We start from the raw sequence: 22,410 nt of genomic DNA, 5'->3' as shown, positions 1-22,410 counted from the left end.
TTAACGGTACAGCCCATAGAGATCTGATCGGAGGAGCTCCAGAGTCCCTTATTGGATCAGATATACTAGCTAAGCCAGAAAGAGAGACAGGAAGTTATCAGTGCAAAAAGGAGAATCCTGGCTTGATGCTGCTACAGACCTTGCTGCCCACTGCCTGAGCCCTAGCCTCATCCCAGCTTATGACTTTGACAGTGCCCTGTTCCCAGCTCCTATCTCAGCCTTGTTCTGGTCCCTGAGCCCTGTCACCCTGGTTTCTGACTACTCTGGCTCTGACCTCAGGCTACAGCTCTTTGGCTTCTGACTCAATGCTGACCCTCGGCTTCAGCTCCTTTTCCCTGTCTGACCCTAGCTCTGACGTTCAGTTCTGACAACTGGTTCCTGACTCTGAACCTGACCGTTGTCTCTGGTTCCAGATCACAGTACTGACCACCAGGCCAGACTGTCCTCATCTCGGTTGCTGGTACTGGTCTTCCATGGATCCTGAGATTCTGACCTTAAACTAAGTAACGCTGACTCTGATAAAAGGTGCCACACAAAAATAAAGTCTTTAATAGTAATAGTAAAAGTCTGTACCCAGAGGACCTGATTCTCACTGAAATCAATGATAGTTTTTCTGAGTGTGGACTTCCAGAATTTGTTCAACCATTAATAAAGAGTAATTTTTGCTGTCAACTTCGATGGAATTTTAAATGTGTATTCTATCTTTTCACCTACTTTGTTTTCATTTCATTGCTTCTGTAATTTGTCATTCCGTACCAAAATATGTGTGATGGTTGGCAATTCATTGACTTTTTGGGAAGAGGAAAGCAGCTGGAGCTGTAACAATAGCAATCACAATTTGCTGGCAACTGTTTCATTTTTATAGCAAATTAGAAGCTGTTTAATCATGGGCTGACAGTTTGAAATGGCAATTTCCGCTTTGTGGTGCGTGTTGAATTGTTGTAAAAAGGGCAGTCGGTCCTGGAGAACGATCTATATAACAGAGTGCTTATCCTGTAATAGACTACTTGCTACCAGTTAACTGTCATCTTTCACAAAATGCCTGAATGTGTAGATAAAATGTACCATTAAGCAATCTCTCTTAGAGCTTTGCATATGTTAGTCAAAATGGAGATTTACTAACATGACCAAGATTTACTGATGGTGGTACTTTAAACAGTCACACGTTTCTTGAAAATGGTTTACATATTTATATTAACAAAATAACTGGTATTAGTAGCTTGGGGAGTTTTTACATAATCTGACACAGAGAAGATGATCATGTTAATAAATCTCAATCCCAAACATCCTTTCCTTTCAATTCCTAGTGCCACACCTAGTTCGCACTCTAATTATGTCGTACCTTGTTTAATCCAACCTCACATCTGTCTTCCCGTTAGAACCCATCCAGCATCTTGCTGCCAAAATAAGTTTTTTTTTAACACTTGTTTTGAACACACTTGCCCCTCTCCTCGGTTTCTTGAGAACCTGGTTTCTCATCAGTTTCTATATAAATTTAAGCTTTTCCTTTTCACTTTAGCCACTTCCAATCTATTTACACACTGTCAGGTAGGCTTTCAGTAGCATCTTGACTAACATTTGCAAAGCTCCATTATGCTTTTTGAAGCTCACCTGTTCTGTAAGGCATTCTAACTAAAATGACTCTTCATTGCTCCATGTATGTATTATATTGTGCTGTTTGTTTTGTAATGCTCCTGCAGGTGCCCTCAGATAGTAAGTCTTTTGGGGCAGGGCACCTGTGATTTGTTTAGCACAACTATCCTCTTGTTCTGTACCATGTGCATCTATGGTATTATACTAATAGTAAATCATTATAATAGCAATAATCTTCTTACATCAGATGGAAAAGTCATTCAAAACAGCAGTTTGATTTTTTTTTATTTTTAAAGATCATTTCATATTTTCTTTTAAAAGATCAGTCCCGGAGTTGGGGTCATATTCTTCCCCCCCACACCCCAAAAAAAAAGACTGCAGAGTGAACTATTAGATTATTTTCTTCTTATTTTTTTTTACTCATCTTATAGAAGTGATAGAATAGTTTTAGCTTTTGCAAAGTTCAGATGTTCTCCTCTGACATTTTAGGATGTGTCTTCAATTTAGCTGTTCTATACAGGTCTCTCCAAAGCTTGTTTAAAATGACCAATGGGTTATTTTATTGTGGATTGTGTGTATATATAAATAAAATCAAAAACATAAAAGTATATAAATATATATAAAAATATTCTTCTGGTATATGATATAGCAGAGTTCCATTTTGATAAAAATATGTTGGTCTCTCAGATAGAGAAATGAGAACATTTTCAAAATACCGGTTCAAAAGACCAAATAGAGACAATGAAATGGGATACTAAAAAGTATAAAAGCTTGTATAGTAAACTTGTTCAGGAAACTGCAAGAGGTTATAATTGGTATTTCTGCTGATGAAAGGAATCTCAGGTAACTGTTGTGTATAAGATGTTGATAAATTGTAATTAATGTACTGGCTATACTGGCTATATACAAGTCTGACGGTAACATCAAAACAGGAGGTATAGCATACAGAGGAATAGTGGGACTGCACTGGGCGGAGTTTAGAAATATTAGGTGAGTGGACCATTGAAATGTAGTTTATTGTAAACAAATGGCTTTTTAAATTAATGGAAATGTAGGAGCCTTATGTAGTTTCTAGGTTTTTGCATCAGTTAACTGGAATCTATAAAAGGTAAGTGAAAAGGAAGAAATTTAGATTATTCTGAGTGTCCTGATCGTTAGAGAGACAAGGTGGGTGAGGTGTAATATATTTTATTAGACCAACTTCTGTTACCTAATCCACCATATTTTGGGGCCAACATGGCTACAATTACACTTGTACTGAGCATTGATAGTCATCCAGATGATGTGATGCTGTATTGAGTCAAGGTAATTGTGGATGTGAACTTGAGGTTGATCTACCTCTCAAGAGCAGGTCTTGAAAAATCATCCACTGCTTTGTAGCAGTTTGCTTGCATACAGAATTTTTTATAGAATAGGCATTTCTGCATATCCAGTACGTTTTCTTCAATAAAATTAGTTTCACCAAAACTTGAGAGCATAATGATCCCTCCAAGTTTATCATTTACCTAAGCATTCACTTCTCTGAAAACCTTGCCTGCCCCTCCCCGATTTTTAAGTCAATCCATAATAATGGCAAAGTAAGAAATGTGTGCTGTGTTTGTATCTTTCTACCTCCTTCTTCTCCTCCCTCAAAAAATAAAAATGAAAATCTGTGCCGCTGACTATTGTGGAGTATATTGGGAACATTTGACAGTCCTTCCCAGTATACCTATTTTTAAAATCTTTTTTGTGGGAAATGTTGCATAATGTCCAATGTAAAATTGCATATCTGTCTCCAGATACCCAAAGACAGTGGTATATTTTAATGTAATAATGGCCAGCAAAATTCTGAGCCCAAGAATAATTTTCCCATAAAGCATGAGAATTGAGAAAACTGAAAAGTGTCTTATGCTTCTATTTCTTTTTTTCATTACTTAGATTGGTTAAGTGTAGCTGCTTCTTTAAATTGTGAAAAGGAAGAATCCCTGGCCAGAATTCATGCATGCTAATTTCCAGAGCAGAGACAATTGTTACATTTATGTAATAAACTCAACAAGCTTTCCAAAGGAAATGTTTACACAATCTGAGTTCTACAATGTGGCAAAACCCAATTTGTAACAGTAATTTAAAATGTTCTTCTGGATTTGATTTGACATATTTCCATGTAATCAAAAGTAACCCTTTGAACTTGTAAGTGGACATACAATGTGGTACATAAAATAAACTGTTTAACTATGGATAGGTGGAATGTGAAGATTTAGCAGAGAATTTTCTCATGACTTCTTGCGTTGTAATTTTCTGAAGTGCTAGTGGAAATAGTAAAGTGGATTTTAAAATAATTCTTGAGAGCTCAGTTTAGGCAATATGAAACCTTATTAGGGTTTTTATTAAAAAAAAAAACTTAAATTTTGCAGTTAATTTGTTACAAAAATCTTAATTTCTGAGGGAAAAATTCTGGTGGAATTCACATTCTGACGATTCACGATTTCAACACTTCCACCCCACCATCCAACCTCAGGCCTTGACCAATCTACACGGGGAGAGTTCCACTATTCTAGGACACCACGGTGCACAAATAAGCGATGGTCACATTAACACCAACTCTATATCGAAAACCCTACCGAACCGCTACGACGCCTACCTTCATGCCTCCAAGCTCCACCGGGCACATCACACGATCCATTGGTCTACAGCCAAGCACTGAGGTACAACCGCATCTGCTCTAACCCCTTCAGGACAGAGACAAACAACTACAAATCTCCACCAAGCATTCTCTAAACTACAATACCCCACGAGGAAATTAGAAACAGAATCAACAGAGCAAGAGTGTAACCCAGAAGCCTCCTACTGCAAGACAAACCCAAGAAAAGAAACCAACAGGACTCCGCCTGGCCATCACATACGCCCCCAGCAAACCCTCCAAGAGCTCATCAGGATCTACAACCCATCCTGACAATGATCCCACACTTTCAAGGTCTTGGGTGCAGGCCAGTCCTCCCCACAGACAACCTGCCAACCTGAAACGTATCTCACAGCAACTGCACACCCGACCATAGTATCCAGTCAGACCATCCATGCAACAAACCTCGATGCCAACTTCCCCACATATCTACACAGCGACACCATCATAGGACCTAACCAGTAGGCCAGCCACCCAATCACTGCTCATTCCACCTGCACGTCCACCAATGTAATATCGCCATCATATGCCAGCATGCCCTCTGCTAGTAACTCGGCCAAACTGGACAGTCACTAACGGAAAGGATAAAGGACACAATCAGATTCAGGAATGCAATATACAAACCCTGTAGGAGAGCACTTCAACCTCCCACTGGCCCACACTATAGCAGACCTTAAGGTGGCTATCCTGCAGCAAAAAACTTCAAGGACCAGACTGCAAAGAGAAACTGCTGAGCTTCAGTTCATTTCAAATTTGACACCATCAGCTCTGGACTAAACAAAGACTGTGAATGGCTTGCCAATTACAGAACGCATATCTCCTCCCTTGGTTTTCACACCTCTACTGCTACATCAGGGCCTCACCCTCACTGACTGAACTAACCTCGTTATCTCTAGCTTGCTTGCTAGCATATATATACCTGCCCCTGGAAATTTCCACTACCTGCGTCTGACGAAGTGGGTATTCACCCACGAAAGCTCAAGCTCCAAAACCTCTGTTAGTCTATAAGGTGCCACAGGATTCTCTGCTGCAGGAATAAGATTGTGGAATAATCTTTAATCATCTGACTTTTTCTGTCCTCCTGTCATTTAGCTTCCTTACCTCTTCTCCTTGTTCCCTAGACCTTCCTATCTTTGTATTTCCAATTTGTGCTCTCTCCTTCCTCTCCCATTCTCATTGCATCACTGGTTAATTCCTTGACTGTGATGGCCCTTGCTCTTCCAAGACCAAGGAGACAGCCTCTCATTTTTACAAAATTTTTGAACTACGAGATCGTGGGCAGAATCATGCTCATTTTATTTAGCTAAAGCTCCCATTGTTTTAACTGGAAGTTTTGCCATGGTTGTTGACGTTAGCAGTGATTCCTGTGCAGCAGATAGCTGCCTGAAGTCATTATAGTTCATACTTTATATTTATATTAAAGATAAATAACTATTTTTGACTGACCACCAATCACCTTTTCCTGACCAAGTTGAAAAGATTTCTCTGTTACTGAGTTTTCCTTTTGTGGTCAGCACTGCTGATTACTTTTCTTAGCTTTCTTTTCTCCTGGCTTCTTTGACTCTGTTTCCTGATTCCTCTATCTATATTGCTGACTGCTCTATCAACATCCTATTCTTCAGTGACTGCTCCTCCCCAGCTTCCATGTCCTTAAGGATTCTGTTACTGATTGCCTCATCTTCTGCCTCTGTAGGATCTTAGTGTGACTGTATCTGATCCCAGAGTTTTAACTATCACTTCTGTGTGCATATCTCCCAAATCAACCTGTCTAGCCGAACACCTCTGACCATTCTTAGATCTTAAAATGTTTTTATCAGATCCTTTTAGGTGTCCTTTGTACATCTCAAATTTCTTTCCAACTATAACCTTTTTTCCTGACCTGTTTCCCTTATCTGTAACTCTTAACTTCATTAGCTTTCCAGTTTCATAGGCTCATGAGCTTGTATCATCTGTGGCTCTCTTCTCTACATCAGATTCTTGTTAAATCCCATTGCTCCTTCATCTGTAATATTGTTGAGATCCACCTTTTCTTCACTATCCTCATTGCTAAAACCCTTGTCTATGCTTTGGTCACCTATAGTCTTGAATAGAATCATAGAATATCAGGGTTGGAAGGGACTTAGGAGGTCATCTAGTCCAACCCCCTGCTCAAAGCAGGACCAATTTCCAACTAAATCATCCCAGCCAGGGCTTTGTCAAATCTGACCTTAAAAACCTCTAAGGAAAGAGAGTCCTCCACCTCCCTAGGTAGCTCATTCCAGTGCTTCACCACTCTCTGAGTGAAAAAGTTTTTCCTAATATGCAACCTAAACCTCCCCCACTGCAACTTGAGACCATTACTTCTTGTTCTGTCATCTCCTACCACTGAGAACAGTCTAGATCCATCCTCTTTGGAACCCCTTTTCAGGTAGTTGAAAGCAGCTATCAAAGCCCTGCTCATTCTTCTCTTCTGTAGACTAAACAATCCCAGTTCCCTCAGCCTCTCTTTGTAAGTCATTTTTGTTGCCCTTCACTGGACTCTTTCCAAGTTTTCCATCTATAACTTGATCTCTTTTGGTCTCCCCGCTTCTCATCTCTTTCTATACTGGTGCTTAATTCATATTTTTCTCACATTGCCCCTGCCCTCTCCCCCCAAAATGTGCTTTATTGACTTGGCTTCCATTCTGTTACAGCGTCAAAGTAGGTACTCAACCTCTCCTTCAGTGCTCAGTGCAATCTGAGCTCATTTCCTTGTACCCCCAGCCCCCTCACATTCCACATTCCTCACAGTCCTCTCACTTTATTGCTCCTTTTGTCTCTCTTTCACACTCTCATTTTTGCACTGTCTTTCATGCTGACTAGATGCCTGGAACAGCCTTCAGCTTTTCAGCCAATTTAAAGCTTTGCATAAATTATATTTAATAATATTAAAGCTAACAATAGTTCATTATATACATTGTTTAAATAACACTGTACCTAGTTATGCAGAAAACAGCCCTCTGGAAATTACTATGGTTTGACTTGGATGTGATTATTATTATTATTTTTTTTTAATTCAAAGATGTAGTTTCAGGCATGGGCAAATTTTGGTGATTAAGTTGTAAAATTTTAATTTTTAAAATTTGGTGAGAGATTTCATTAGGCTAGATTTCAAATTTTCTAATTACAAGATGAGAAATTGACTACTTTTGAGTGAAATTCACCAAAGTACAGAAGACCCTGAAAAGACTTTTCACATCACTTAACCTTGTGTAGAGCCCTTGTATTATGCATTAGGGTGAATTTTACCCTGTTGTGTCCTGCCCAGCATGGACAAAGAACCACCTTGAATATTGGTTCAATTTGGCATCTGCAAACAAAGAATTTTTTGTGAATATGCCTTCTTAGACAAAATATTTATGCTTCAATCTGTTACCTACTTTGGGCTCCTCTGCATCAACGCATCTGTCCTATTCCCCCTGCGCCTCCACCTACATGAAAATGTTCTGATGTGGGGAGGTTCGGTTGTGTCGAATGCATTGAGAGGAATTATGTCTCAGTCCCCAAAGAATCTCCATCTGCAGAAAGGTTAATACAGCATTTTTGGTTAATTTTGTGATTAAAATTGATATTTTTAATAGTTAAACCTCTGGAACCCAATGAAACATTTACACATTAATTTGATTTTAAATAATCATATATTGAGATTATCATCTAGACAGTGTATCTACCATCTGTAATGTGCAGTTGCCATGGTATCTAGATGTTATGAAAACAATACAGATTTTGGGCTGTGCCAGTACTGCTAATTATTCTTTCTTACAGATCAAAGTAAATGTGGATGACCAAAAAGCTCACCAAGTCTGTAAAGATTTCACTCTCTCTACTAATGGCAAATGAGCTTGTTAGCAGAACCCAACCCTCTACAGCTCTCTTGGAAACCTAGTGGGTCTATTATCCATTTGTACGCTGACTCAAATTAATCAGTTGCGTCTAGAATATAGCTGTATATTTTTATTCCACTGGCCTAGCATACTGCTTTTAAAATATTTTTTACTTTGGTTTATGTGTAATGTTTAGGTCTTTCTCGCCCCTACAGAATTACAGCTTTACATTGAAACAGCTAATAAATATGAGGGAGGGGTTTCACATTTTATTAGCAAACTCTCCTGTCCTCTGAATCTTTTTTGCTTTTCTTTTTTTAATGCCATTGGAATTACCAAATAAAGGAGAATCCTTTAAATAGTTACAGCATTGATAAAGGTGGCATGATATTTAAAAAAACATTTATTTTTTCCTTTAACTGCCTGTGGTTTTTAAATGGACTATTTTGGCATGTTTTCAAAATCCAGTTATGAATTTAGCCCCAGCAGTTTGTTTAATCAAACATTACTCTAATATGTTTTACATGGTGCCCTGCCAGACAAGGCCTGTCTACAACAACTAGTTTATTCTGTGACGAGTTGCTCAACAGATGTCATTCTGGTAGAATAATACAGCAGAATGCTTGTGCGTTGGCTAAAATTACTTCAACTTTGATCACTTTTGTTCAGCACATCAGTCTGGCATTGTGCTTTATACCAACATAACACTATAACCAGAGCATGCCTTTCAAGCTTAGAATAGCAGAGGAATGTTATTGAAATCAGTGCAGTTACAGATGAGTTAATGAAGAAGGAAAATACTGTTTATTTCATAATGCTGAGGTGTTGTACTTTGGAATTAAAATGGAATGTAAGGAATCCAACTCCAGAGTTATTTATTTTTCTTCGTAGGACTTTTTAAAAACAATTTTGTTAGTTTTATTGACTACATTTAACCGTAAATGAGTTTTGTTTGTGATTGTAAAATAGTTAATAGTAGATTCGGAGTCTGAAACACTTTCATTTTATGGAAATTATATTTAACGAGATCTTTTCCATGTGTGATTGAATAATATTTGTCCCACAAAAGATATTCTTTTTTCTTTATATTTAATGCTGTAAAACTGTCATGGCAAGAACCAGAAAATAGATCTCAGATTAGCGTAGTTACATTTGGATGGGATTTTGTGGGGTCATTTCTCAGTAATGACATCTCTTAACCTTGATATGACTGTGAAATAAATGCTGCACAGCAGGCTAGTCTCTTGTTAAGAAGCACTGAAGAAAAGCTGTTTGTTTGAAACTGAGTGGGGATCAGACCATGTCCCAGGCTACACAGCTTTCACATATCAGTTCATCTCTCACAGGTGTATACAGGAAGATTTAAAAAATGGATTGAGTTGCATTTTTTAACAGTGAATAAATTCCTATTTATTTGAAAAAATGACATTTTTACATATGATGAAAAGTAATATGTTTCAAAATGCTGTAATTACTAGTTAGCATGACACTTTGGCATTCTGTTTTTAAAATAAAATGAATTTAATTTTACTTGTGACATGTGCCTAATTCGTTGTGGTTGGAAGTTCAAGTTTAATTAAAAATGCACAAAAAACAGCATTTTAATTTGTATTAATTAAATAAAACTACCTTAAATGTGCTGGATACATAAAATGTTTATCAAAATATTATTTTGCATTCAAAACTGATTTATTAAAAAAGTGAGTTTTATCTGTAGTTAATTAATTGAACTGATTGTTTCTGGACACCAAGATTTAGAACTAGTAGATTTCATCCTCTCACACCTAGTTTTAATTCAGAGATTGGAAGAGGAAAATAAGCTGTCCTGTTTTTTTCAACTCCCAGTTCGTTTCTTAACTTTGAATGAATTACTCATTGAACCAAACTGAACTCAACTGAATAAACTGAAATGAAGAAAATATTCACTCTGTACCTGCAGAAGAAATTACTGCTGTCAAAAGCTGATATGAACTTCAGTGAACTCTGGTTTCAGGTGCTTAGCCCATGACTTCTACGAGTTCACTGATTTGACTTTCTTTAAAATTTGACAGCAAATATGAAATGCTTAATAATTTTTTTAATATTTAATTGATTTTAATTAAAAAAATTTAGGACTAAACATGAGTTGTCAATTTTAAATTTAATTTCAAATAGGTTTATTTTTTTAAAAAAATAATCATTTAATTTACGTGAAAAGAATCAATTTTTACCCACCCTTATCATTAACTTAAGTGTACTGAAAATTTCATTTATACACATACTGAGTCTGAATATTAACTTTTCCACACAGATGTACTAAAACTTATCCATAACTCTATAAAAGAATTCCATCAATATTTATTCACTAATGCATTTTAATGTGTGGGTTAAGAGACTTTATTAGGAAGACAAATGCTACATATGGGGCTGTATTAACCCATCACTGGGCCCTAGGCAAACGTACGTTTCTGGGGCCCTACCTTCTAATATGAATAACAACAAACAGTTGATAAATGGAAGAAGGGAAAAATATACACCTAAATGAAGTTCTGTTGCATGCATGCCACTGTAGTAAATTCCCATCCCAGCCTGTTCACTTGTTGCTGTTGGAGAAACAAGTCATTTCTTTACCCATGCCTTCCTCCCTCTTTGGCTTTGTTGGGAAAAGGAAAGTGAGTTTTAGCTGTGTGTGAGGACTGTCTCTGCCCACTCATCCTCTGGCACAGATTTGCATGCGGAAACTGAAAGACTTTCACTCGAGTGAGTGGCATTTGCAACTTTTTCAGTTTACTGTAGGGAACGAAAACACAAATCTGGGCCTGAGGTACGTGCTTAGCTGCCTGTGGGTTAATCTGGTTCTGGCTCCATGAAGGGCGGATCTAGGGATGGGGAATGAAATCCCTGGTCACAAGTGACTCAATGCTTTAAGGACTCTCCCTGTACTCCTGCCTCAGCTCCCCAAGCAGTGCTGCCTTGGTGTGCAAGGGAGCTGAAACAGCAATGCCATGAGGAATCTTCCAAGGGTGTGTGTGTGTGTGTGTAAATCTTCTCTCTCCATATTTATAATAACAACAACAATTAGGTACACCATCATTAATAACATCGCTTGATTATAGCTTAATTTCTGCAGGTGTGTCCTACGCACAAGGTTTCAATGAGCGTGAACTCTATGGAAAGTTTGATGCATCTATGTGCTTTTCTTCTGTTAAGATGATTCCAGAAAAATACAAAAAAAAAGTCTGACACTAGTTACAATTAATTTTAAATTAATATTTAATTAAATATAATTTACAAACTAATTAAAAGATTTTAACAAATCTTCAGAAAATTCATTCTGTATTCAAAAAATAAATGCTATAATTTTGGTGAGAATATGCTATCTATTCTTCATAAGTAAGAAAGAGGGTGAATCCCTGCTACAATGGCAAAACTCATCTCTACCTCTGTGGTGGAGTCATGGCAGGCAACAGATAAATATATTACATTATTTGATTTCAACTACTACTGAGTATTTGGAATTGGTTTATTTTGTTGCATTACAGTAAAACAATCATGTTTTTCCTCTGTTAGAATAATTTGTTAAAAAGCATCTTTTGTCCGCTGTACACTTAGCAAACCTTTCATGTGTACTGGATTTCACTGGATAGTCTCCATTTTGGCTGTTCCACTGCACTAGAAGAGCAGGCAGTGTTCTGAGACAGCGTGAACCCCATTAGCCTAGGGGAGTGCCCTGAGTTGTGAGCCAGGTCAGAGATTTCTTCTTATGGCTGTTTGTATTTCTATGCACTTCACAGACCTTATTATTGACTAAGTCTCATGCCCCAACCTTAGAAAACAGTTAAGTATTAGCCCTTGTGATTTTACAAACAAAGTAATGGAGAGGTGTTTGAGTCACTTCAAATAGATTTGGGATACGAATCCACGTCTCCAGTATCTTATCCATCCAGCTACACTGCCTTTCAGACTGAATGTGCCAAATGAATGTATTTTAGTGATCTTACCTCTAACCACTACATGACATGCCCTTCCCAAATCTAGGAACAGAATTGAAGACTTTTGATTTCCAGAATTCTGCCTTTCTTTCTTTCTTTCTTTCTTTCTTTCTTTCTTTATTTATAATGTTTAGATGTTGAATATTGGAGATCAGAAACCTTGAATTCTCAAATGATTTGAATTCAAGTTGAATGAACAGATTTGTCTTCTAATTTAAAGAGGTCGTGCTCTTTCAAATGGTCGCCTAGTGCTTGCTAAGGTGGTATGGTCATTTGTTCCGAATACCTACCAACTTCATTGTGAGAACCATCTTTGACTTCTACCCAATGAAACAGAATGGGAAAGCCAACAGGCATTCTACCTCGTAATGTACCAGATTTGGTTCAGGACTGAACGGCATAGAGGCATGTAATGCATTTGGTGGCCTCTACACTGTCCGGACAGCATAAAAACAAATATTCTACTATTTTGATTAGCCAAAAGCTATGTAGTCCACTGGCAAAATGTCAGATCCCCCTCTGGTGGTTGTTCTATGTAAAGCTGTGGTTTTCAACCTTTTTTTCATTTGTGGACCCCTAAAAGTTTTTGAATGGAGGGGCAGACCTCTTTGGAATATTTGACATAGTCTGAAAACCACTATGTAGAGGGTAATATTTGCTTCTATAATCTAAGTGGCGGAGGTCTGTGCTTGGGTCCAAAATTCTAGGATTCAAACCCTGCTGATGACCGATATTGTGGGGAAGACCTTATGGTTGCATGTAATAGGATTTTTTTCCTATTTTGTGTGTTAAAAACAAAATACAACTGGTGTATTTAACTCTCACAGTGTGAAAAAAAATCGTCTAAAACAGGTTTTATTGTTAAAGCCTTTACAATCCATCAGTTATGGTGCATTGTGTAACAAATTACAGGTGTTACATCCTTTGTTTACTGATGTCACACACTGGGAAGTTTGAAGGTTGTGAAGGATGCCTCTTAGTTTATTTGTCTTGATGTGATAGTAACTTGCTTTGTTGGGTAAAAGATGATTTTCTGTGGTAGACCACAAGAAAAGCTCAGGAAACTTAGTTTCTCTGTTGGTCTCTACACCACAAAAGGTTCAGCCTGGCATTCAGATTTCTGCTGTAAGCACTTTACGTGTCCAGTTGCTGATCTGAAGGGGCAATGTTTACATACACTTATGCACAGGCTGTCTTTACACATATTCAGTCATAAGGCAGCCCTAAATAAGCCCTAACAATTATTCCATAGGCTGTGAGAATACTTGGAACTATTAAATGCATCACTGCTAGACAAATTCAGACTGGAAATAAAACATACATTTTTAATACCGAGGAGTAATTGGCCATTGGAACAATTTACCAAGAGTCATGGTGGATTCTTAATCACTGACCATTTTTGAATCAAGATCATATCTTCTAAAAGATATGCTGTAGGAATTATTTTGGGGAAATTTCTGTGGCCAGTGTAATATAGGAGGTCAGACTAGCTTATCACAATGATCCCATCAGGCCTTGGAATCTATGGAGACAGATTGTATAATTATTTTAAACCAAAAAATAGGATATAAGTTTGTGATTGTAAGTAAATGTTAATTGCAACTAATGTGCAAGGATCATTTGGCTTTGAATAGGCACAGAATGCCAGTTTTGTTACAATTTTGATGGGGTTGTAAATTGTCATATTCTGTGGTGTCCTGCCTACTGTCTTTCAGTTTCCACACTTCTCTCAAATTGACAACCAATCATGTTTCTTAACCTTATTAGTTCACGGTGGTTGTTGTATTTAGCAAAAAGTAAAAACACAGAATGAACTGGCTTAAAGAGGTGTCCTTTTTTATTAAAAAAAAAAAAAATAAACATCTGACATTTGTCTTCCCAACTGGAAATATTACTCTTGATTTGTATTTTCATGTTACCCTCTTTAATACTTTCATTTTTATTTAGACACTTCTATTTTAAAAAAATGTACAGATTTATGTGGTAGCCAGCAACGTCTGATTGCTGCTTAAATCTACCAGGAATTTAGGACTTCTGGGATGAAAATAGAATAGGTTAACCAGCAGTGTTTATATAACAAATTATCTTTTTGTTTTCCTATCTCCCGTGGTATAGTTTCTTAATTTACAATCTTAATTCACCTGGCTGGAGAATCTGTCTGTAACTATATTGTTACCAACTGTAACTAACTAAAATATCTACGATACTCTAAGTAATAACAACAACAAATTATTATGTGTTTGTTTAATGCAGTTTGTTTGTTTAGATTCCAGGTTAGCTCTTTTTTCAGCGGCACTCCATTTTACTTTCAGGTAGAAATCTGAGTGTTTTGAATGTTGCCATAAGTAATTTTAACCCCCCCACCCCCATAAATTAAAAGCCTCCTTTAGTGATGAAAATAAAGCAGATGGACTGGAAGACCTCTCAGGGTCTTCTATGATTCTATGTTATTAAGTTCACTTTGAAAACATGTTTACTTTTTTTTAATAGGTGAAGCGGAATGTGTATGACCTAACTAGTATCCCTGTTCGTCACCAATTGTGGGAAGGCTGGCCTCCTTCTGCCACAGATGACTCAGTAAGTAGTTTTGCCTCTTTTTACTTTTTCCAGTAAATATGTGACTGTTCACAGATTTATTATCCAACTCAGGTAAAAGCCTTTATTGTCCTTTGTTCAGAAAGTACAGCAATGGTAAGAGTGCAGAGAATTTAGGGCTTTATCCTTTGAGACCCTTCGTCCTGATCCAAGCAATGAACTGAAACATGTAAGTAGTTCCATGGAAGCTATTTGCATGGGCAAATGTAAGTGCAGTTTTCCGTGCATTGTTGGGTTGGAGCCAAAGTGCTCGGTACTTTTAAGGATCAAGTCCTTGCTGAGATGAGTAAGCAATGGGAGTACTTGTGGTGCACTCTGGTCCCAATTCAGGAAAGCATCCTTGTTTAGGAAAGCACTTAAAATATGCGTATGTATAGTCCTGAATTGGACCCAGAGCCCCAATTCACCAGGGTACTTAAGCAAATGTGTAACTTCAAGCAGATGAATAGTCCAATTGAAGTCAATGGGACTACTTGCATGTTTAAGTATATATTTCACTATCTTGCTGATCCAAGGGCTATGCTCAGCTGTAAGACTTTAAAAGGTTGCACCCAAAATTAAACCACCTGTATACACAGAATACATATAAACTTGTAGCTGATTAGAATGTGGAGGACATTATTTCCAGTTCCTACCTGGTAATTTTAAAATTCCCAATATTGAAAATCAGAGGAAAATACTCATTTTGTTCTTGTTGGCTGATAGTTCTGCAGCTCTGACTCACTGGTTAATTATATATTTTTGCCTATCATGTCTAAATGTAGAAAGATGTTAGACGTTATATTCCACCTTTTGCTAATACACAGTTGCTCCCTGCAATATATTTCAGAGCATTTCTTTCTTTTTTGCTTTAGCTATTTCCATTTTCGCAAAGTAATAGATTGCTAATACTGGTGAGTGGGGCTGTAGGTAGAAAGAAACTGAAATGGAGCTTGCAGTTAACTAATTTTGCCTGTAGCTTTTGTGGAAGAGACCAATCTTTGCATAAAACAAAATACTACATTTCTAAAAGTGTTCAGTATAAACCAGATTAAATTTGACGTTCTATAAAGTGAAAATAAAACAAGAATTTGCCTTCTGTAAATACTGAAATAACAATACTTTGAAGATGTAACTATCGATTTCTAGTGAAGTTCTAAAATAACTGCTGCTGTTTGAATGGTGAATGCTACATTATTAAAAAATGTGGTGTAAATGATTTCAGCCAATGAAGCAACACAAAGACTGACCACATTTTTAACATAATTGCAAAATATCTCTTTGCTTGTGCTTGCAGCTGTAGTAGCTAATTTAGAGATACATGCAGGGATCTTTTTCTGTGTATTGGAGAGCAGAAATTGAGACTTTAGATATGATTATTTGATATAACAAATATGGTCCCATACAGGTAGTCACAACCTTTGAAATGCAGGTGCATTATAGCATCTTTTACATTTAAAATTAAGCAAAAAGGTTTAGAAATCCAGGATTTCTGATTCAGGTTCCAATAGCTGCAAGATAGGATGTCCTGCATGTGTAAAACTCATAGATCTGTTTTTAAGTCTGTTTTTACAAGTGACATTGTTACAGGTGAATTTTTCCCTTTTTCATGTCTAATGAAATTGGCGAATGTTGAGTCATCTGCTCCAAGGCAGGAGAGTCCTCAAAGCTTAAATCTGGTGCAGCTGAGACATGTCAGCTGTGTAAACAGAGCTGTATGTGTTACTAACAAAAATATAATTAATTTCTATCTGAAATTAGAGGCCATAACTTAATACTATGAAGATTTAACATTAGCGAGAACTATCTGGAAACTTCGACTTGCCAGTTACAAATATTAAGTAATAGTCTATTTGTTTAAGTTGCTCTTTAATTTAATGGCAGTTTTTTTTCAATCTTGTGCTGTATAGAGTTCTCAGAGTGGTATATTATATACTAGTATGGTACTAATTCACAATTAAAGAGCTAACGAAGGATTTGATTAGAATACTTTTTTCATTTACATTTTATGCTGCATAAGAAATACTTTGTAATACCACAGGAGGTTTTTTCAGTGCAATTCTCGTTAACCTTTGGCTTAGCAAACAGAACAACTAAATAGGCTTCACATAATTGGATTCCTGTATCATCTTGAGTCTCTTATGAACCAGATAGATAGACTTCAGTCTTCTGGCATTATCAGGAAATTCAGTGAAGTCAATAGTTACTTATACGTTGTTGTGTTTAGAATTAAAATACGTTCTTTGCTTATAGTTTTATTTATAGAAATATGGGGTACCGTCTGAACTGTCAATAACTCTTCCAGGTTTTTTTGCACACTTTCACTAGGGAAGTAGGTATCTAAAGCTCTACAAGTAAGGGAATGTTTTCATGCTGTGACAGTTTAACTGTGAGAAACAAGACACACACAAGCCAGCAGAAATCTCATTTTACACTTTTAACAAGGACACATTTTTCGTTACAAGAGGGTATAAATAATTTTAACACTGTGAATTATGTTTGTTTCTCTAATTAAAATGGAAACAATGTTAATGTATGAGGTTTTTTTAACTCACCTTTTCTATTTTTGGGGGGGTGCTACTAATGGAACAAAATTAATATTAAAGATTGTAGTAGTGTTGAGCTATTTTTCTGATATTTACTATTCTTTGTGATTGATGCAATGCACTTTAAGAAATTAGGGTAGAATGTTTAAAAATTAATGGTTCATTGTAAATAAGTTATCAGGCAGTGCAAAATGTTTATTTCAACTTCTGGTGATTGTACAGATCTAAACATTACACGTCTTCTAAAGTCAGAACCAAGACAGAATATTTCACCTAAAGCTGTGTAAAATGTGCTACACTTGCTTTTGTTATATGAGCATATATGAACTTTTAAGATCGTGCTGATCATTGTGTCATAGTCACCCATTTAAATTAACACTAACTTTATAAAAATCACCCTCAAGATCAATACTCTAGTATTTTAGTAAGAGATTTCTGATGCTAAAATATTGTGATTTTTCTTTACATTTAAAAAAGAAAAAAATTCACACTAATTTTTCAAGAGTCTCTTATCTGGTTACCTATGAACGTATGGATTGAAATCTTGGCCCCATTGAAGTCAGTGAGCTTTCTGTGTATTTCACTGGGACCAGAATTTCATCTCTGATTTTTGTGCTACTTTCACTAACCTGAAACCACTAGAACCAAGCGGTTATTTTTTTTTTTTTACCAAAGTTATTCTTGGTCATGTCACTAGACACTTTGAGTTAAGCCATTCCTAGAAAGGAGTTCACTGTTTTGCTTAAGACAAGTCATCCTAATACGGCTATGAGGAAGATCTGCTTTTCCCATAAACAGCAATAGATGATGTGTCAAAGTGAAATTCAACCCTGTGTAGAAATATACACAAAGCCTGTGCACTACTTAAATCCAATGTTTCCAGTTCCTAAGAATTTATCTCAGGTAATTGGCCTCTAATGCATGAGCTCTTGTGAAAATACAGAAATCTCCTGGCTTTGTGATTGGGGGAAACAAACTGAGAGAGAGAAAAAGAGCTGGCTTCTCCTACACAATGCCCTGTTGCCAAAGGGAATGCATACTGAGCTGCCAGCCAGGATTTGATGAGTTCTAGTCCTAGCTCATCTACTGACTGCTGTTAATGTTTCTGTGCCCATCACCACCCTTATTGTTAATCAAGGCCTCATATCTCTGTGTTAGGAGATGTAAAATCCTTTATCTGTTATACAGATAAAAATAACTGACAGCTTGCACACGTTGGGACTAGATCCCCACCTTCCGCCCCTGATAGGACAGTTCCACGTCTGATGCACATTGACACCTTCTTGTTCAGAAGGAACAGGCTAATTAATAACTACTCTCTGGCCACGTCTACACTACGGGATAATATCGAATTAGCTAAAATCGGTTTTATAAAACTGATATTATAAATTCAATTTCATGCGGCTACACTAGGCACAGTAATTCGGCGTTGTGTGTCCATGGTCCGAGGCTAACGTCGATTTCTGAAGCGTTGCATTGTGGGTAAGCTCTTCCGTAGGCTATCCCATAGTCCCGCAGTCTCCCCGCCCCTTGAATTCTGGGTTGAATCATTATTGCGGCGGGTTCTGGGTAAATTCATCATCATCTTCTCGCTCGCGGGAAAACTAGCTGACCAACCTTTTCGCCGCGTTTTTCCCCCTGGATTGCCCTGGCAGATGCCATAGCACGGCAACCATCTGGAGCCCGTTTCACTTTTTTTTTTTTCCCGCACGCGATCCTAGTTGTACTGGATGCCGCGGAGAGAGAGGCGATACTGCAGTTCTACACAGCAGCATTCACTTGCTTTGCAATGATAGCAGAGATGGTTACCGTCGTTCTGTACCGTCTACTGGCGGAGAAAACTGGCATGAGATGACGGTTATCTCTCCCCCTTGTACTGTCTGCTGCTATCATGAGTGCCCCGGCTGAAACTGGCGGGGAGCAACGTAAAAGCAAAATTGGATTGACTCAGTTGCTGAGTCAATCCCTCCCTTATGGTTTCTAAAAGTAGAGTCAGTCCTGCCTAGAATAAGGGCAAGTGTATTAGAGGACCAGTGTATCAGAGCACAGCTGCTCCGTGTCAGTATTCACAGGGGGCCCCTGCAACAACCCACCCATTGCTCCCTCCTCCCCCAACCTCCTGGGCTACCGTGGCAGCCCCCCCTCCCATTGTGTCATGAAGTTTAAAGAATGCAGGAATAAGAAACAGAGACTTGTAGTGAGATAAAATGAGGGGAGCAGCCTCCGCGGGCATAGACAGTCCAGCAGTCGCATCTTTTCTTTACACAGGAGAGGGAGGGGGCTGATGAAGCGCAGCCCCGCTTTGCTAGATGAAGACAGTACCAGCCGTTCTGTACATTACTGGGAGACTGGGTCATTCCCATTTTACCCAGGCGCCCCGCCAACTCACCTGAGGCCAGCCGGGACACTCACGGGTGATGCGACGACGTATATCAGTCTATATTGTACGTCTACCACGCGGGAGGGGAGAGACGCGGAACTGCAGCATCGCGTCTACCAGCAGCATTCAGTACACTAGGGTGACATTGAAAGAAGTCAAGAACTGATTTCTTTCCCTTTTCTTCACGTGTGGTGTGGGGGAACTGAGGACCTATTCGCTGACCACGCCAGACACTGTGTTTGAACTACAACATTGGGAGCTCAGCCAAGAATGCAAATACTTTTCAGAGATTGCCTGTGACTGTGGATAGCTGTGAGTCCTCAGTTACCCCCTCATCCTGAGCGTCCATTTGAGTCTCTGGCTTCCGTACGCTTGTCACGCAGCGCTGTGTACCTGTGTATCCTGAGATTTTTTCAAACGCTTTGGCATTTCGTGTTCTGTAACGGAGCTCTGATACAACAGATTTGTCTCCCCTACAGCGATCAGATCAGTATTCCCGTACGGTCCATGCTGGAGCTCTTTTGGATTGAGACTGCATCGCCACCCGTGCTGACAGAGCTCCATGCTGGGCAAACAGGAAATGTAATTCAAAGTTTGCGGGGCTTTTCCTGTTTACCTGCCCGCTGCATCCGAGTTCAGAATTGCTGTCCAGAGCGGTCACTGGTGCATCTGTGGATACCTCTCGGAGGCCAATAACGTCGATTTCCGTCCACAACACTATTCTGAAGTAGCAATATTCGATTAGCGCATACACCTCTCGTCGAGGAGGTACAGAAATCGATTTAAAAGCCCTTTAATCGATATAAAGGGCATGTAGTGTGGCGGGTACAGCGTTAAATTGATTTAACGCTCTTTAAATCGATTTAAACGCGTAGTGTAGACCAGGCCTCTGAGTACGGTTATCCAGCCAGTTATGCACCCACCTATTGTAGCCCCATCTAAATTGTATTTGCCTAGTTATGATAAGGATATCATGCGGACCGTATCAAATTGCCTTACTAAAGTCTAGGTATACCACATCCACCGCTCTCCCTTATCCCACAAGACTCATTATCCTATCAATAGAAAGCGATCAAATTGGTTGACACAATTCGTTCTTTACAAATCCATGCTGGCATTCCTATCACCCTTACCGCTTCCAAGTTTTGCAGAATGATTTCTTTAATTACTTGCTCCATTATCTTCCCTGGCACAGAAGTTAAACTAACTGGTCTGTAGTTTCCTGGGTTTTTTTATTTCCCTTTTTATAGATGGGCACAATATTGCCCTTTTCCAGTCTTCTGGAATCTCTCCCGTCTCCATGACTTTCCAAAGATAGTAGCTGAGCTCAGATACCTCCTCTATTAACTCCTTGAGTATCTAGGATGCATTCATCAGGCCCTGGTGACTTGCAGACATCTAACTTTTCTTAAGTGATTTTAACTTGCTCTTTTATTTATTCTTCCAAACCTACCCCTTCGCATAAGCATTCACTTGTAACCCATTCCTTCAGACTTCTCAGTGAAGACCGAAACAAAGAAGTCATTAAGCATCTCTGCCATTTCCAAGTTTCCGGTTACTGTTTCTCCCTCCTCACTGAGCAGTGGGCCTACCCTGTCCTTGGTCTTCCTCTTGCTTCTAATGTATTGATAAAAAGTCGTCTTGTTTCCCTTTATTCCCATAGCTAGTTTGAGCTCATTTTGTGCCTTTCCCTTCCTAATCTTGTCCCTGCATTCCTGTGTTATTTGCCTATATTCATCCTTTGTAATCTGACCTAGTTTCCATTTTTTATGAGACTCCTTTTTATTTTGTAGGTCATGCAAGATCTTATGGTTAATCTTTTAGTTAGGCCAAAAAATCATGAAATTGGTTGTTTTTTATCTCATGATTTTGGGGGTCTGAGTCATGGTTTTGAACGTTTGGGATTGGCAATACTTTCCCTCATTTAAGCCCCCAGAAGAAGTCCTTAAGCAATGTATAGGCCTTACTTAGGCTTTCTAGAATGAGATTAAGCAGTTGCATATTTTGGTTGAGCATGTAAAAGGAATCTAAAGGATTTAGACACACAGCCTGGTAATTTTAATTAATTTTGATGGATGATGTGTCTCATTCTCCTATGTCACTTTGGCAATCCTTTGTTTCTGATTTGATCTGACTGAAGATGTGACTGGTCTCATAGAAATTGTATCTCAACTGAACGTTGCAATGTGCCTGTATTTGTATTTATTCTGATGAGATATTTAATTTAACTAAACAACATCAAATTCTGTAGCTCTGTCAACAGCAAATTACTAGAATTTTGTCAATTTTCTGTAGCGAATATTTATTGCCTAAGAATTCACTTTGTGTCTGAAACATCCATATACTCTGGAAAGCAAAGACTTCAGATTCAGTAGAATGGGTCTGGCACATGGGGCCTCTTTGCAGTCCCTTCCCTTCTTCTTTTTGTTTAAGTACCTAAGAGGAAATACTCCCAGACTAAACTTTCTTGTGTTGTGGATTTAACTGGAAGACTTCAGTTTTACTGTGATTATGCTTACAGCTTGGTTGGGAAGGGATTATGGACAATGGTCAACATTGGAATTTCATTTGCTCTCTTTCTGAAATAGATAATGAAAATGTACTTGTTGCCAAACAGTTTCTTTTTTAATATTCTTGTCTTCAATTGACAATCAGTAATCAAATGTATCTGAGGCACGGTGGTTCACAGCCAGGAACTGGTGAGTGCAACTTACTTTAGAAACGCATGGTTACCCATATATTAACAGAGGAAATCAGAGTTATCCACTGTTGATAAGATCCATTTTATTTTGTGTGCATTCATGAGAAAATTCATTGAGAATAAGGTCTGTGCACTTTTAAAATA

General features: G+C 38.1%; 1 protein-coding gene across 3 annotated transcripts in view; it reads left to right on the top strand.

Moving 5' to 3' along the window:
* Positions 1–22,410, top strand: part of FAF1 (Fas associated factor 1) — a 320,055-nt gene that overhangs the window by 151,858 nt on the left and 145,787 nt on the right. For all 3 annotated transcript variants that reach the window (XM_032767242.2, XM_032767249.2, XM_032767254.2), the window contains one exon: positions 14,556–14,642. In XM_032767242.2, the coding sequence (XP_032623133.1) occupies positions 14,556–14,642 (87 nt within the window). The remainder of the gene's footprint in view (positions 1–14,555; positions 14,643–22,410) is intronic.

This window comes from Chelonoidis abingdonii, chromosome 7 (genome assembly GCF_003597395.2).
Source record: "Chelonoidis abingdonii isolate Lonesome George chromosome 7, CheloAbing_2.0, whole genome shotgun sequence".
Classification (NCBI taxonomy): domain Eukaryota; kingdom Metazoa; phylum Chordata; order Testudines; family Testudinidae; genus Chelonoidis; species Chelonoidis abingdonii.
This window is presented reverse-complemented; position numbering and strand designations above follow the sequence as displayed.